Source organism: Topomyia yanbarensis, chromosome 2, assembly GCF_030247195.1.
Source record: "Topomyia yanbarensis strain Yona2022 chromosome 2, ASM3024719v1, whole genome shotgun sequence".
In the NCBI taxonomy this organism is placed as follows: Eukaryota; Metazoa; Arthropoda; class Insecta; order Diptera; family Culicidae; genus Topomyia; species Topomyia yanbarensis.
Window position 1 is genome coordinate 465,149,025 of NC_080671.1, and position 16,124 is coordinate 465,165,148.

The 16,124-nt window shown below is 36.0% G+C and overlaps 2 protein-coding genes across 10 annotated transcripts in view; one reads left to right on the forward strand and one right to left on the reverse strand.

Moving 5' to 3' along the window:
• LOC131686117 (uncharacterized) overlaps positions 1–16,124 on the reverse strand; it is a 280,208-nt gene that overhangs the window by 56,436 nt on the left and 207,648 nt on the right. The gene's annotated exons all lie outside the window — the stretch shown is intronic.
• LOC131686114 (muscle-specific protein 300 kDa) overlaps positions 1–16,124 on the forward strand; it is a 113,822-nt gene that overhangs the window by 41,462 nt on the left and 56,236 nt on the right. For 5 of the 6 annotated variants that reach the window (XM_058970270.1, XM_058970268.1, XM_058970265.1 and 2 more), the window contains exons 5-7: positions 31–2,601; positions 2,894–2,908; positions 2,970–16,118. In XM_058970270.1, coding sequence (XP_058826253.1) covers positions 31–2,601; positions 2,894–2,908; positions 2,970–16,118 — 15,735 coding nt within the window. The remainder of the gene's footprint in view (positions 1–30; positions 2,602–2,893; positions 2,909–2,969; positions 16,119–16,124) is intronic. The other variant, XM_058970266.1, reaches the window with a different exon arrangement.

Genomic DNA, 16,124 nt, shown 5'->3' on the forward strand with positions numbered 1-16,124 from the left:
TGTACGTCAACAAATTAATTTGATTTTCAGAACATAAACTCTAAAAGTGAAAATGAACAAGAACTTTTGGACCTACTGAATTGGCTTCAAAGTGCGGTGCGGTATTATGATAGTTTGAATGGAAATTATCCTAACTCCTATGACGCGTTTGTACAATTTGATCTGGAAAAGTCTGAAAAGTGGAATGTTTATAAAAAAATTAAAAACATATACGGTTCTAAAAGTTCGCCTGAGGTGCAAAAGTTAAACAATTTGTGGCCTCGATTAGAACGTCATATGCAGCTTTGGCTGTGGCATCTAGACATCAATCTTCCCGATCAATTTGGAGTTATTGGTCTGTGGTTGAGCAATGGAGAAAAACTGTTAAACGATGATGATATTCCAAGTAGTATGAATGAAGAAACTGCATCGCTCATTAGCAAGAAACTGGAGGCACATAAGCAATTCTTTGTGGCATATCCTGAGGTTCAAGCAACATTCAACGAGTTGAAGGCGAGGTATGCTGCAAATAAAAGTGCCGATAATCACATCAAATCTCTTGATAAGAGATTGTCAGAAATAGAGCCAAAAGCTAAACAGAGGAGAATAAAGTTGAAATTTCTCGAGCATAAATGTTGCCTCATTGCCTTTCTGAACCTTCTAGAAAATAAAATCAATGGAGTAAAGTATAACAACGAAGAGGTAGTGAAACAATCGTTGGATCAACTAAAAAGTTTTGTAACCAGAAATCATATAATGCAAGAGTTTGAAAAGGCTCTCATTGATATGCGTCAAGTTATCGAAGAGTATAAAATCGACGGAAAAATTTCCAAAAAAGAGGTATACGACATTGACACTTTTCTACGAGATATTGAGGATCGTTGGAAAAATGTTTCGTCGCGATTAATATGTACCGAAACCATGCTAGAGGATGTTATTGGTCACTGGCAACGATGGAAAACTCTAACAAATGATTTGGAAAACTGGATAATTGAGGCTCAACATGCCTTAAAACTAACCGAAGACGAGCAGATATATTTCTTTCAGAACCTGAATAAATACAAAGAAAGATATGATGCTTTGGGCGACACGTACAATGTTTTGAAATCAACTTGTGATTACGAAACATCCGTTATCATAAACAATAGATACAAACAAATCATGCTTCATTGGGAACAATTGTTCCAAAGTTCTAAGCAATACTTGCATGTCGGAGATGTCCTACAACATAGACAGAAATTCAAAACCGATGCGACACATTTGAGTGAATGGATACAAAAAGCTGAAAAGACTTTGGCTAGGAACAATTTGAACAATTCGAATGAAATTAAAAAGTGCGAGGAAGCTATCAAACATATCGCGTGCGAAATTGAATCAATGGAAGAACTTTTCAAATCTATCAGTAAAAGTTTTCAATTTCTTATAAAAGAGTATTCCAGGGATGAAGTTGACAAAATGATGAACCTAATGAAAAAGGAAAAAGAGGCACTAGTATGTATAAGAGCCCAGATACCAATGAAATTACATCTTTTTCATCAAATGTTGACACAGCAAGAAGCGCTTGAATCTGGTCAAAAAGAAATTTCTGGATGGCTAGATGAAGCAGAAAATCTGCTAATTTCATATGCATTTACCAATGATCCGGAACAGACTATAAATAATCTAGCGAGACATAAATCATTCTTCAGTCGAACACTCTACTATAAATCAATGCTGGAAAGTAAAAACAACGTATTCCAAAATCTTATCAAACTGTCAAATACAGATAATAGTGTCAATATGACCGATGCTTCGGCGAGGATGAAACAATTGAATGAACGTTTTGCATATGTTATGAATAATGCAAACGATTGGGAGTATAAACTACAAGAAAATATGAAGGTGTGGGAACTGTTTTCCGCGAGCAACGCAAAGGTTGAACACTATCTACGACAAGCTAATGCATGGCAAACTGAGTCTGGTCAGTTGCAAAAAATAAACGACATAGAAAGCCAGATAGAATTCTTCAGTAATATAGATCCGACCATCATTAGTGAACTTGAATCGCACACCGAAGAATTACTTAAGTTTTTACCACCAGATGAGCAGCGCGTGCTGATTAGTAAAGTTGAATCAATTCAAAAGCAATGGAGTGATACAACTTTCAGGATACCTAATATTTTGCTCAAGTTAGAATTCAAATCAAATGAAATTAAATTCTACAATCATGTCAACGAAATCGAAAAAGAATTGAATGCCGAAGAACAAGCGTTTAATTACAATGAAAACTTTGAAAGTATTATTCAACGCAACAACGATTTTTTCAAAACCAACGATCTGCAGGAAGTTGAATCTATTCTAGCAGCATTAGAGAAAATTAATTGCGTTTACTTGAATAAATTTCCAAATGATCCTGCTTTATCCCATCCATATCACAAGGCAAACGATAGATGGGTGGCAATTTGTAAAAGAATTGAAGCGGTCAAGCATGCGCTGTACAAAATTCCTGCCCAATGGGATGCGTATTACGCAAAATTCAACGAGATGTCTAGTTGGATGGATTGTGTGGATCAGTCTTTAAAAGCCATTGTCGTCGAAAAAGATTCCATGGAGCAATTCGAACAGGAGAAAATAGCATTCCAGGTATGTTTACATAGTCCTAGTGCTGAAAATTAAGCTTAAAATAATGTATAAATCCGTTTGCTTGTTAAGTCTTATACGATCTTCAGACTACGAGTTAAAACACATTCAATCACTATCTTAAAGTTTCTCTTACTGCCAATTGTTATACCGAGCTTTAACTCTAGTTTGTACGGGTAATTCTTTTCTGATCAGCAATTTGATTTTGACCGTGTAATTTTTCATTTGAGTTTTAATGTTAAAAAATAAATAATAAATGCATATATTTCAAAAATTCCCAATTGCATTCCTAAAGCTGAAAACATTTATGGTAGTATTTCTCATTTACATCATTTCGTTCAATTTAACATAGTTTGCATTTTCTTTTGCAGAATATTTGCTTCGAAGCTGATGCAAAAAGAGATGATATGAAATGGCTCGTAAAAACATTGGATTATTTGTTAAACCATGCCAGTGAAGACAAGGCAACTACGGAACAGGAAAAAATTGAAAATTTGATAGCACGATACAAGACACTCATACCAGTTATTGAAACAACAATGATCAAAACAGAAACGTTTGCCAAATGTTACACATATCGACGTGAAACACAGGAAGTGTGCGATCTTCTCAACCGTATTAAGATACAAAGCCTTAATTCTCCATCTCCAGATTCTTATCGAAAAGTAAATGAATTAATTGAAGAACAAAACTTTTCGATCAAAGAATTAGATAACCAGAGAACACATATAATGAAAATGATACAAAAAGGAAAAGATTTGAGCAAAAACGTGAATGCGCCTGAGTTTATGAACCATGAAGTTAATAATCTGGAACACTGTTGGAATGAGACATACAACGAAGCGGCGGATCGATTAAAAATATTAAAAGATGTTCAAAAAGTATGGACTAGCTATAATGAACAAAAAGGTAAAATCGCTAGTTTGCTAAATAATGCAGAAACTGAGCTTAGATCAATCACACCATTGCAAACTGATCCTAAAAGTGTTACTCAAGATCTTGAAACGAAAAAACAGTTGATTGTACATCTACGCCAGGCATCATCAACATCGTTATTGCATCTGAATGATCTTTGTCGTGAGTTGGGTCAATCTATTCCACCAAGCTCTAAGCAAGCGATCGAGAAGGAAACTACGGATCTTAAAAAAAGAGTTTTAAATACTGTAGATATCGTCGATAAGAGAATTGAATACCTTGAAGATTATAATAATAAATGGAAAGAGTACAAAGAACGCTTAGATAACCTCAAGAATTGGGCTAATAACGTGTACCCAAAAATGGTATCAGCAATAAAGCAACCTCATATAACGCCTGAGGACCGAGTAATCAAAACAACTCAGCTAGAAAATGTTCTGACAGAGAAAATGAGAATGTTAGACGTTCTAAATGCCAGCGCCAAAGATTTAGCATCTAAAGAAGGCAATTTAGGAGAGATGAAACGATTAAAAAGTGAAGTTGTGCAACTTCAAGGGACTTTTGTTGAACTTAACAGTGCAGTCACCAGTGAAAAAGTTTCTGTGAACAAAGATTTGGAAGCTTGGAAAGATTTCAGTGGTGAACTAAACGGCATTATCGCTTGGGCAGACCAAACTGCTGTTTCTCCTGAATTTCAACAAATCAAAGTAACTAGTCTCCCTGAAGCAAAGCAGTTGCAGTTAAAATTAGATGCACATACCGAGCAATGCAAAGAAAAAATCGATGAGCTACAAAATACAATCAACAAGTGCAATAATATCAAGTATGGAGTTAAGCCTACCGAGGAAATTGACAAGTGCTACATAAAACTTACCGACTTATACGAAAATTCACAACATTTAAAGGGCAAAGTTGACAAGCTGGTTTCTAATTGGTCTGTATTAGATAATGACTTGAAAAAACAAGAAATCTATTTGGATAAGGTGAACGAAAATATGATGCCGTCCCTAGTGGGTTCTTCCTGTGAATTGCCGATTGATAAATTAGAGGAGAAAATAAAAAAGCTTAAATTATTTAACAACGAAATTTCAGAGCAACAAACCAAACTAATTTCACAAGTTCACCTCTTCGACCAGATCAATAATAGCATATCAGACGATGGGGTTCGCATTTTAAGGGAAAGGTTAAATCAACCAAGAGATCAATTAGCAAAAATCAGCGAAAACTTACGAATATTAATAAATGAATGCTACCAAAGCATTGTTGTGCAACAGAACTTCAACGCATTAATGGGAGAGTTTAGCGATTGGATGGATCAGATGCGAACAAGTATAAGTGGTTTGGAAGAAACGTCGATTAACGAGATTGACCTTACTCTTCAAAACGTGCAATATTTGCTCCAGCAACACGCTAACAAACGTGATATGTTTAACAATATCTATTCTCACGTAAAACAACAAAGTCTAACTGGTTCCGAAAGAAATAATACTCTGCTCGATGAAACATATTCATCACTTGCCAGTAATTATCAGAATCTCGAATCAACCCTCCAAACGTCGAAAAACTACTTACAAAAATGGGCAGAGTTCTTGCACTGGGACAAATCGATGAAGGATCAAATTCGACTTTTGAAAGATAGTGTTACCCAAAATGACGCCATTTCCGAATCAGATTTGAGCGATTTAAACGACAGCATTAGTAATATTAAAGGCTGCATTGAGGGTTGGAAAAAAGCAATGATATCCCTAGAACACCAACCCTGCATAAAACTGTATGACAATCTACAAAAACCAGTCAATGCTGTTCTTATGATTGCCGATTTGGAAAACAAACTAGATAGTATTAAACACCTTACCAGTGCTAGACAAAAGGATATCGATAGCACAAAAGAGAGAGCTCAAAGATTTGATGAGCTGCAAAACCAAATTATTCCCAATTTGAACAAAATTTCAGACGACCTTGAAGACATCGTCAAACATGCTAGATTGAGCAATATTGATGAATGTTTGGAAAAGTTGTCCGACTTAAATAATCGAATAGAATGTGAATGTGCCGTAAAGTCTCAGGCTCAATATGAAGGCAACATGTTGTTAAAGCATGAAATGATTCCTGCCATTGATGTTCGAGAATCTCTAGCGGTGCTCGATAAAGAGATGAACAACATTCGCCAGAGAGCTGACGAAATTTTCAATACTTTTGCAAGTGTGCAAAATGCATATAACGACTTTAACAGAGGCAACTTGGGTTTCCAGAATGATCTTAAAAACATCAACGTTATTAATAATTCTACAATACTGACGTTCAATGATAAACAATCATTGGTTCAAAGTCTCGAACAACTAAAGAGCGCTTCCGAAACAATGAAAAATATCAAGAAAAAGGTCGATGTAGTAGCGAATAAAGGAAATGACGTAGTGAAGTCTTTCCGTGATTACAATCCACAAGACTGCGAAAATTTGCTTGAAATCGTAAGACAAAACAGTGACAAGTTGAAAAATAATTTACAAATGCTGATAGATAACAGTAACCTGTTGGATCAGAGGTTGTCTCTTTATAAACAGATTGAGGATCAGTTTCGAGATATAGAACTTTGGCTTGACATGGTTCAAGAACAATTCGCTCATGTTATGGACAGTCCAAATGAAATGGAACATAAAATTTTCAGCTATAAAACGGAATTACCTGCCCAACTTGCGTTGAAGGAAAACTTCGATCATCTATTAACTGAATTCAAACGATCAAATAGTAATGTTTTACCGAGAGATATTGCAGCGATGGCAATAAAACTAGACAATGCATTCGCGCAAGTTGACCAAAATGTGAACGAACTCAACAATAAATTATCAGAATACACCGCACAAGAACGTTGTTTGAAGGATCAAATAAAATCTCTGATTGAAAATCTTTACACAATTCGCGAAGAAATCATCAGCTGTGATGATAATACATCAGACATTATAAAACAATTGAACAATCTAGATCACATTAAAAAAGTGAGATCAAAACTCAACTTACTAGGAGTGAAGATAACGGAGTTGAAAAATAATACTATTTATGCGGAAGCAAAATATGATACAATGAAAGAAAATACTATATCTAAAGAGATACAGAATTTAGAGCAACGATTTGGCAGTACACTCAATAGTTTAAACGAAGTTGAAAACAAATTGAGCAAGCTTGTTGAGAAGTTGTTCAGGGACAAACTTATGACTTTCAGTAGATTGATATCTTCACAGTCGGAGAAACTGAAATGGTGTCATCCTGAACTTAGCAGCGATAAACATAACCTAGAGATGAAAAAAGCGGCTTTAGTTGATGTCAGGGCATTTCTTGATACCAATGACACTATGACGGAAGAAATCTCCCAACTTCTTCAGTCGTTATCTGATGTATTCAATCACACAAAATTGGAAAGCCTTAAGGAACATAAATGTGAAATTGAGCACGAGTTTCAGCAACTCAAAACTACGTTCATTCAAATAGAGACTGATCTAAACTCAAACATACAGCTGTGGCAAAAATATGAGAGTATATCAGGAGAAATAATCCAGTGGCTTAAGGAGGTGGAGCAGAAACATAAGATGGAAACAATATTATTGATGGATGTGTTTACATTGAGTGAAAAAATCGATGAAATGCAAACCGCTCATAAAACATTAATTGAGTTTGAACCGAAACTTAACGCGCTACTTGAAGTTGGAACTGAGATAAACACCTTGAATCCTGATTCACGAGCGCTAATACTTGTACAACATCTTCAGACTAGATATAAGTCATTTGATAAATATTTCTCCAACATGTTAGTACGACTACTTGATGTTCACTCTAGGAATAAAAAATTCAAAGAGGAAGTTAATAAAGCTCATAATTGGATACAAGATATAAAACAACAGCAAAATGTTCAAAACAACTCTTCGGATAAAGATTACGAAAAAATTATGGCTCGCCGTGCTATTATTATGGAACAAGAGAATTTCATCAACGAAGTATGTTCAACAGGAGAGAATTTGTATGCTGAAGTGAACGCTGAAAGTCGAGAGAGCATTAGAGAGGATATACAAACTTTAAGAAACGCGTTCAGTTCAATAGCTGAAGCTTGCAGTGCGGAAGTCAAACAAATGGAAGCTAATATAATGAACAAGAAAACAATCGAGGAAAGTTTTGGCCAAATATTTAAATGGCTTTCAGATTTAAAGAACAAACTATCCGGCTTGCGGCATTTGTATGCAACACTACAAGAGAAGAAAACAGCACTATTGAATAGCACGACAATGCTGAAAGATGCAAAAACTTATGAGACTAGCATTGATCAGTTGCAGACGAAACTAACAACATTGTCGTTTCCAGATTCTGGTCTGAAGTATGAGGAGGCTCAAGAACAAATTAGAACCATCAAGCAGGAGTTGATGAAAATAACTCAAAATATGGAGGACAATGTTAAAGAACACCAGCACTACGATCACTTACTTGAAAAATCTATAAACTGGTTGCACAGATTGCAATCTCAAGCCGGTGAGCTTCCTGCTGATTCCGAAATGAATAGGTCAAAGATCGAGGAAAATTTAATGATTATCGAAAATGTGCTTTTGGAAGAAGACCCTGCACTCGATGGCATTAATGATTGCTACAATCAGTTTACCAAAGTTATGACTCAGACTCATGATAATGGTCATTCCTATCTGTTAAAATTGTTTGAAAGTAATAAACAGAATTGGAAGATATTTTTCGAAAAATGTAGAACAAACAAGAAAAGGCTACTGGACATGCTTAGTCAACTAGACGCTGCAATGAATAATCTCGATGAATGTCTTGTTAGACTGAATACTATTAAAAATCAAATAAAAGAGATCACTATAAATATCCCGATAGACTCGAAGGAAGAAAGTTCTATGGCATTACATGAAATAAAAAATAAAATTCAAAATTTGGGAGTTCACATTCGTAACACAATAGATGGATGTCAAGGTATGAAAGCAAACACAGATATTTCTAATAAAATAGTACAGATTCAAAACGAATATCGAATTCTGACAAATCAGTGCTCGGATGCCATCAATAAAGTAGAGGCAGCAATTCACGAGCAAGGTGATTTTAACAAGAGCTATGACGCTTTAATTGATACGATTAAAAACAACATGGAAATACTCAAAGAATATAAACAACTTGTTGGTGATTTGAATGTGTTACAAAATCGACAAATGCGTCTCAAAGAAATAGCCTATCAAAGGCTGGACAATATTAGCATTCTTGAAGAAATTATAGCCAAAGGGGAAAAAATGTGCACCCAAATTTTACCCGAAGGTCGCGAAACTATTCGACACAAACTAGCAGAGCTTCAGAAGTTATGGGATAATTTCTCGGATGAATTAGAGCTGGTTACCCACAAAGTTGACCTGTGTATAGTGCAGTTTGGTGAGTTCAGATCTCAGCAAGAGCAACTTTCCAAATGGTTGAAAGACATTGAGAATTCAATGAAATCAAATGCGGAACTGAAATCTAACATTCAAGAGAAACGAGCACAATATCAAAATCATAAACTGTTACATCAGGAAGTTCTATCGCAAAGTGGTTTAATTGATTCTGTGTGTAGCAAAGCACAGCAATTGCTAATATTGATTAAAGATCAGCACCTCCAAACTTACTTGATATCTATTAAGGACACCTTCAAAAATATAGTTGAAAAATCAAATGAGCTATTGAATAACCTTAACAACTGCGTCAATGCTCATAACAACTATTTAACGTCATATACAAAGCTGAAACAGTGGATCAACGAGGAACGCACCAAGGCTATGCTTTGTGATGAATGCGGAGGTGAGAAAAGTGAAATAAACAAACGTTTGGAGATACTTAACGGTTTGAAATCAGCCCAATCAAAAGGAGATGAATTGTTCAATCATCTCCTACAATGCCACGAAACCAACAAACTCAGTACGACATCTAACGGAATTTCAACAGCAGAAAATGAAATTCAGTCGATTCGAAAAGACCTGAAAACTCTTTACACTATGATCGACGAACAAATTGAGGCTCAGAAGAATTTTCTGCAAAATTGGGCTCAATTTGATAAGGAACTGGATACACTTACCAAATGGTGCAGATCGATGGAGGCAATCTTTCGTGAACAGCAGTTGTTTGATTCTTTGGAGAAAAAACAAAATCAATTACAATTGTACCGTGCCAACTTAGAGCTAATAATAGGCAAACAGAAAGATATTGACGATTTTGCCACGAATGCCCAAGCTCTGTTTAATAAAACTGGTGTTGAAAAAATCAAATTTTACATCAACCAACTAATTAATCGATACCAACTATTGCAAGTGTTGAGTAAAGAGGTTGTCAATCGTACTCAAAATATCGTTAATGACCATATAAACTATGAAGAGAAATTGGGTGAGTGTAAGATTTCCATAACAAACCTAAGTAATGACGTGGATCAAGCTATAAAGGAGAAAGTACCAACTGCCAATCAGCCTGTGCTGCAGAAGATTGAGATTGAGAAAGAAAAATTAGAAAATGGCATATCAAATCTCATTTCTATAAACGAGAAAGTGTTAGCAGAAACCACTGCACAGGGTCGCGAAAAGTTGCGCAACGATATCAAAGAAATCAAAGAACTGTGGAACACTGTTCAATTAGCTATAGCGAATTTGAAGAAACAGCTTGATGTGCGGTCCGTACAGTGGTCCTCTTATCAGGATATCTTGCAGCAGGTGTTAACCTGGTTAGCAACAACGGAGAAAAAGATCGATGTTAATGAATCTCAAAATTGGTGCACACCACAAGAAATACGTTCGAAGCTCTTCAAATATAAATCTCTTTTACAAGAAATTATGAGTCAAAGACGCATGATCGATTCGCTAAATGAAAAAGCTATTCAAATTTCCGACGACAAAGATAATGATATTTCCACAAAAATGCAATCAATCAATGAACGATTCGACATGCTGAAAAAAACCACGAGTGACGTGATATCAAAGTTAGAGCAGTCTCTTGAGTTTTGTAACAAATTCAATGAATTGCAAAAATCACACATGGATGGACAGGAAACGTTACTGAATGAGTTGAAGCAACTGTCTGACGTTTCAGGAAGCAGAAGAAACGTTTTAGATAAAATTCAAAAGGTTATCGACTTGCAAAATATGATACCGGAAATAAAAGAAAGATTCAAAAATTTATACCAACTCATTTCCGATAATAAGGATCTTATTTCAAACGCTGCAAAGACTAATATGGAAAATGATCTGGCGAAAATGAAGTTAGAATTGGATAAATTTGTTGGTCTCGTTAACGATGCTAAAGTGGAGTTGCAGAAACGTGTAAACCTATGGGATCAATATCAACTTGATATAGATCAAATTAATTGCGCCCTAATAGGAATTGAAGATACAATGCGGAGTTATACATTGAAAAATACGTTGAAAGAAAAACAAGAGCAACACGATTTTTATCAAACGTTAGTGGGGCAAATGAAGCAAATGAATCTTTTATTCGACAATCTGTTGGATAAATCTTCAGAACTACTACAAAACAGTGGTGACGCTAAAATTTCCTTAAACATGCCGCAATTGAAATCAAGAATGCAGTCTGTAGAAACAACTGTGAAAGAAATCGCCAAGAAATGCGAGCAAGCCTTTGAGGAACACAAAAGCTTCCAAACCAAATTTGATGACTGCAACAAAGAGCTTGATCAGATAAAAACCACATTCGATAGCAGTAAACTTGATTGCAATACTAACATAAATGAAGTAATGCAAATATTGCACGGGCTTATCGGTAAACAAAATGCAATCGGTGTTCAGTGTAGCTGTGTTTCAGATATGGGCGAAATGCTTTACAACACAACTGCTGTTAAAGGTCAACAATTGATCAGAACAGATACGCAAGACCTTTTGTTAAAATTGGAACGCATTTTTGACGAAATCAACAACTTTTTCAAAACATGTGAAACGAGAATATCCAAATTATCTAGTTTCAAGGATAAACTGGAACATATAGAGAATTGGTTAACTACTCTAAGTCGCAATTTGTCTCCTGGGATGATTTTGAAACCTACACTTGACGAGAAAATTTCACAACACCAAGCTTACACCGACATAGCTAATGAGCTTAAAAACTATAAACCGGAAGTGAACAACTTAAATGATCTCGCAGATAATCTCGAAGAACCAGATACTCAAATTGAGTTAACTTTAAAAAAGTTTAACGAGAACTACAGCTTGAATTTAGAAAAAAGCCAACATTTTGCTGCCTGCTACGAAAAAATTGTGAACAATCATCGCCAATACTGTAAAGCAGTATTAGAGACGTCTGATTTCATAGACGCTAACCACAACACGATAGAACTATGGGGAGAGACAGATCTGGACCAGGTATCATTATTAACTAACCTAGATCGTTTATGTGAAATGAAGAAAACAATAGTAGCGGAAACGAACCGAATAGAACACATTCGTGACCTCGGGCAGTTAACCATACCTGATACTAGTGATGATGGACAAGCAAATATTAGAACGCAAATCGATACTTCACAGCAAGAATGGGAAGGACTATTGGTAGAAGTTGACTCAACCATTGAAAATATTCAATCCAAAATTGCCGAATGGGTTGAGTTCGAAAAAATGCGAATAGAGTGTATGGAATGGATGCGATCCATTGATTCAAACATACATTCAATAGATTTGAAAGCAACTTTGGACGAGAAAAAAGCTTGTTTGGATTATCTTAAGAGTCTGCAGGGTGAAGTAAAAGCCAAAGAAATCGAAATCGATAATTATACTGAAAAAGGACAGCAGCTGTATAGAGGATATTTAAGTAGCAGAAGCAACCAAATAACAGAACTAGCTATGAAGTATCAACAGACTGCAAGTCGAGTGAAAGAACTCGTGACTAGATGGCAACAATATGTGATTAGTCATCAAGAGCTGATGTCTCAAATATCTGAGCATAAGCTGTGGCTGAGCGGAATCAAAGAAAAGATTAACTATTGCTCTGACCAATCAGCTACTTCTGAAAAAGAACTTCAAAGCAAACTAAAAATAATTCAAGAATTAATAATAAATAAAGAGGAAGGAACTTCAAAAATGCAGATTATCATTGATCTGTCCCAACAAGTTTTAGCCTGTACAACACCCTCAGGACACGATGCTATCAATCGCTCTCTAGCAGATTTACAAGATGAATGGTCGGCACTGACTTTGAAAATGATCGATATAAAAGCTCAGTTAGATGAAGCCCTGAATCAGTGGTCCGGTTTCTTGGATCAAGTAAACGATTTGAAGAAAAAGAATGAATTGATGGAGAATGAACTAAAATCTCTTGCGGAACTGCAATGTAACATGGCGGAAAAGCGAGCTCAGTTGGATAAAATAAAAAATGCTGAAGAAAAAGTGCGGCTTGAACGCATAGAAATTGAACCCTTGAAACAAAAGGCCGCTGAGATGGGTGCTTCCGGTCAAAAAACCGAAGCTGCTGCGACTGCAAAACAAATTCTTGGCAAATTTGATTATATTGCAGATCAAATAAATAAACTGCTTAACGATCGCGAAGATCAATATCGTGATCATCGGTTATACAAGGAAGCTTATGAAGATTTGCAGAATTGGATAAACCGGGCTCGAGAAAAATTGCCATGTATTAAACAGCAATCTTTGAGCGACAAATTAACAATAGACAGTGCAATAGCCCCTCTAGATTCTTTAATGAATAAGAAAGCTCAAGGTGAATTGTTAGTTGAACATTTGGTTCACACCGGTGAAGTGGTTATGGCATCAACTTCTCCCAAAGGGAAAGAATTGATTAAGAAAGATATCAGTGGTTTGAAATCCAACTTCGATAACCTATTCCAAGAAATATACAATCAAAAGCGTAATTTCGAGAAAACTCTGGCTCTGCTACGGGAATACAAAGATGAATATGAACGACTATCGGAATGGTTACAACAAATAGATATAATAGTTAAAAATCACAAGCTAGCAATGTCATCAAATCTTCAAGACAAAGCTAAACAAGTCAAAGATATGCAGGATATAATTACGAAGCTAGACAACGGACAAGCTGATTTGGACAAGTTTAATGCATTTGCGGCACCTTTACTGCAATCGCACCTCGATTCATATGTCAGTAATCAACTAAGGCACCTTAACTCGCGCTTCCAGGTGCAGGTTAATATAGCAAAAGATGTACAGAAAAAGGTCCAATCAAATTATGAGCTCCATAAGGAGTATATGAAGAATTTGTCGAATGCAAATAATTGGATCGACAATGCAAAAGAAATAGTTCGGTGCACGACTGAAAATACTGACAGTGTTAGTAAAGAGAATCTCGAGAAACGATTAGCAAAAATAGTTGAACTGATCCAACAACGAGAACAAGGCCAAAGTCTTGTTAACAATACTGTCAATGTTGGAGAAAAAGTTATGAAAACAACCAAATCAGACGGCAAAGAAATTATCAACAATGAAATTAAAGACATCCAGACGGCATGGGATCGCCTTGTGAAAAAAATGTCTACGGCCAAAGTCCACCTGGAAACAAGTTTACTGCAGTGGGCCGATTACAGCTCAAGCTATAATCACCTTCAGCAGTGGATACAGGATCGTGAATCTAAGCTGCAACGAGTCTCTGAACAAAAAACGGTCAGATTTAAAACAGGAACTCCAACTAGCCTTAGCACTGGTTTGAATGAAAGGCGAGCGAACTTACGACAAGCTAACGATATCGTTCAAGACATTGTGTCATTTGAGCCAATGATTCAGTCTGTGGCCAGTAAAGCATCCGACTTACATCAGAGCTCTCCTGCATCTGAGATTTCCAAGAAATACGAAAATCTCAGCACACAAGCCAAAGAACTTTTTGCAAAACAAAAAGAATCTGTCGAACTACATCAAGCATTTATTGATTCCAGCAATGAATTTGCTGCCTGGATTCGCAACGCCAAAGAATGTTTGAACAAATGCTCTGACCCTAGAGGGGACAAAGATTCTCTGGTGTCAAAAATGACACAAATTAAAATTCTCGACAATGATGTACAAAATGGACAGAAAAAGCTGGAAAAGGCATTAGAGCAAGCTGAAATTGCATGTCGAAATGTAGAAACAGATGAATGTGAAGCAATTGAAAAGGAAGTAGCTGTCCTGCAAGATGAATTTGATAATTACTGCATGGCTCTGAAAAAAATAAGCGCATCTCTGGAAAGTGGTATAGTACGATGGAAAGAGTATGCTGATCAGTATGCAGTTGCAGTGAGTTGGTTAGATAAATTAGAGCAGGAAGTACAGACCTATAATAAAATGCAGAGTACGCTAGAAGAGAAAAAGTTTGTGCTGGAAGAGTTCCAAGAAAAGCTGCAAACCTTATTTGACTGGCAGAAGGAACTCGATAATTTGAACATGAAAGCACAGATTCTGTTGGACATTTGTGCCGACACAAGAGTTAGCAATGGCGTTACCCAACTCACTACAAAATATAATGTATTGCTCTCCATAGCTAAAGAAACTATGCGCCGATTGGAACTACATTATCAAGAACATCAGCAACATAACACATTATACGGAGAATGCCAGGATTGGTTAGATCGTCTTCGTGAAAAATTGAACGAATGCGATACGACTCCTCAAACAGTTGTTGAGACTCAGTCGAAATTAAATATTATCAAAGGGATTCGTCAAAGTCTAGAGCAGGGACAAAACAAACTACGCTATTTGTTTGAATTGAAAGAAAAAATTCTGATTAGCACTGAATCGAATGGTGCATCTAAAATAGCTGAAGATACAGACAATCTAAAAATGGAATATGAATCTTTGATGCTTGATATTAATGAAATTCGCCAGAGATTACTAGCACACTTAGCACAGCTTGAGGATATATTCAAGCTGTCGAAAATGCTCGCTGAATGGATTGAAGAGGTGCAAGGAAAGCTTGCAGCAGGGGCATCGTTAAGTGAACTCTCAGATAAAAGAATGGCGCTAGAAAAATTACGCGCAATATATCGTGAAACTACGAACTATAATGATATCACTAATAAAATAAAAACAAAAATGTCTGAGAACAATAACATTGTCTTCGATGATCTGAATCTTATCTTGGGCGAGTATAATACACTAGTTGCCAAGGTAGCAGCAGAAATTGAACGATTAGAGAATCAAGTTAACAATTATGAAAAATTCAAACAAGGTTTACAAGCATTATACGATTGGATGAAGCATACTAGACAAAGTATCGAAAAGCTTTCAGATTATCACGGTGTTCGAGATCACATTGTGGAGAAGCTGAGCAACATTCAAGACATACAAATGTCCTTATCAGAAGGAAAAGTATTGCTCGAAAATGCGAGTGAACTTGGAAACAAGCTACTTTCTATTATAGGCCAAGAAGGGCAAGATTCAATAAGACAAGAGATTGTTCAAGCTAAATCTGATTGGGATGAGATTGAAGTACTATTAGATTCAGTTCACAAAACTTTCACTGATGTATTAGCATCATGGGAGAGCTTCTACGAAAAGTCGAACAATCTGAGTTCATTTATTATTGAATACAAGACAAAAATTGCAGCATTAGATGATGCAAACAGTGTGGAGCAAGAGAATAACCTAAAAAGTCTCAAGGTAATT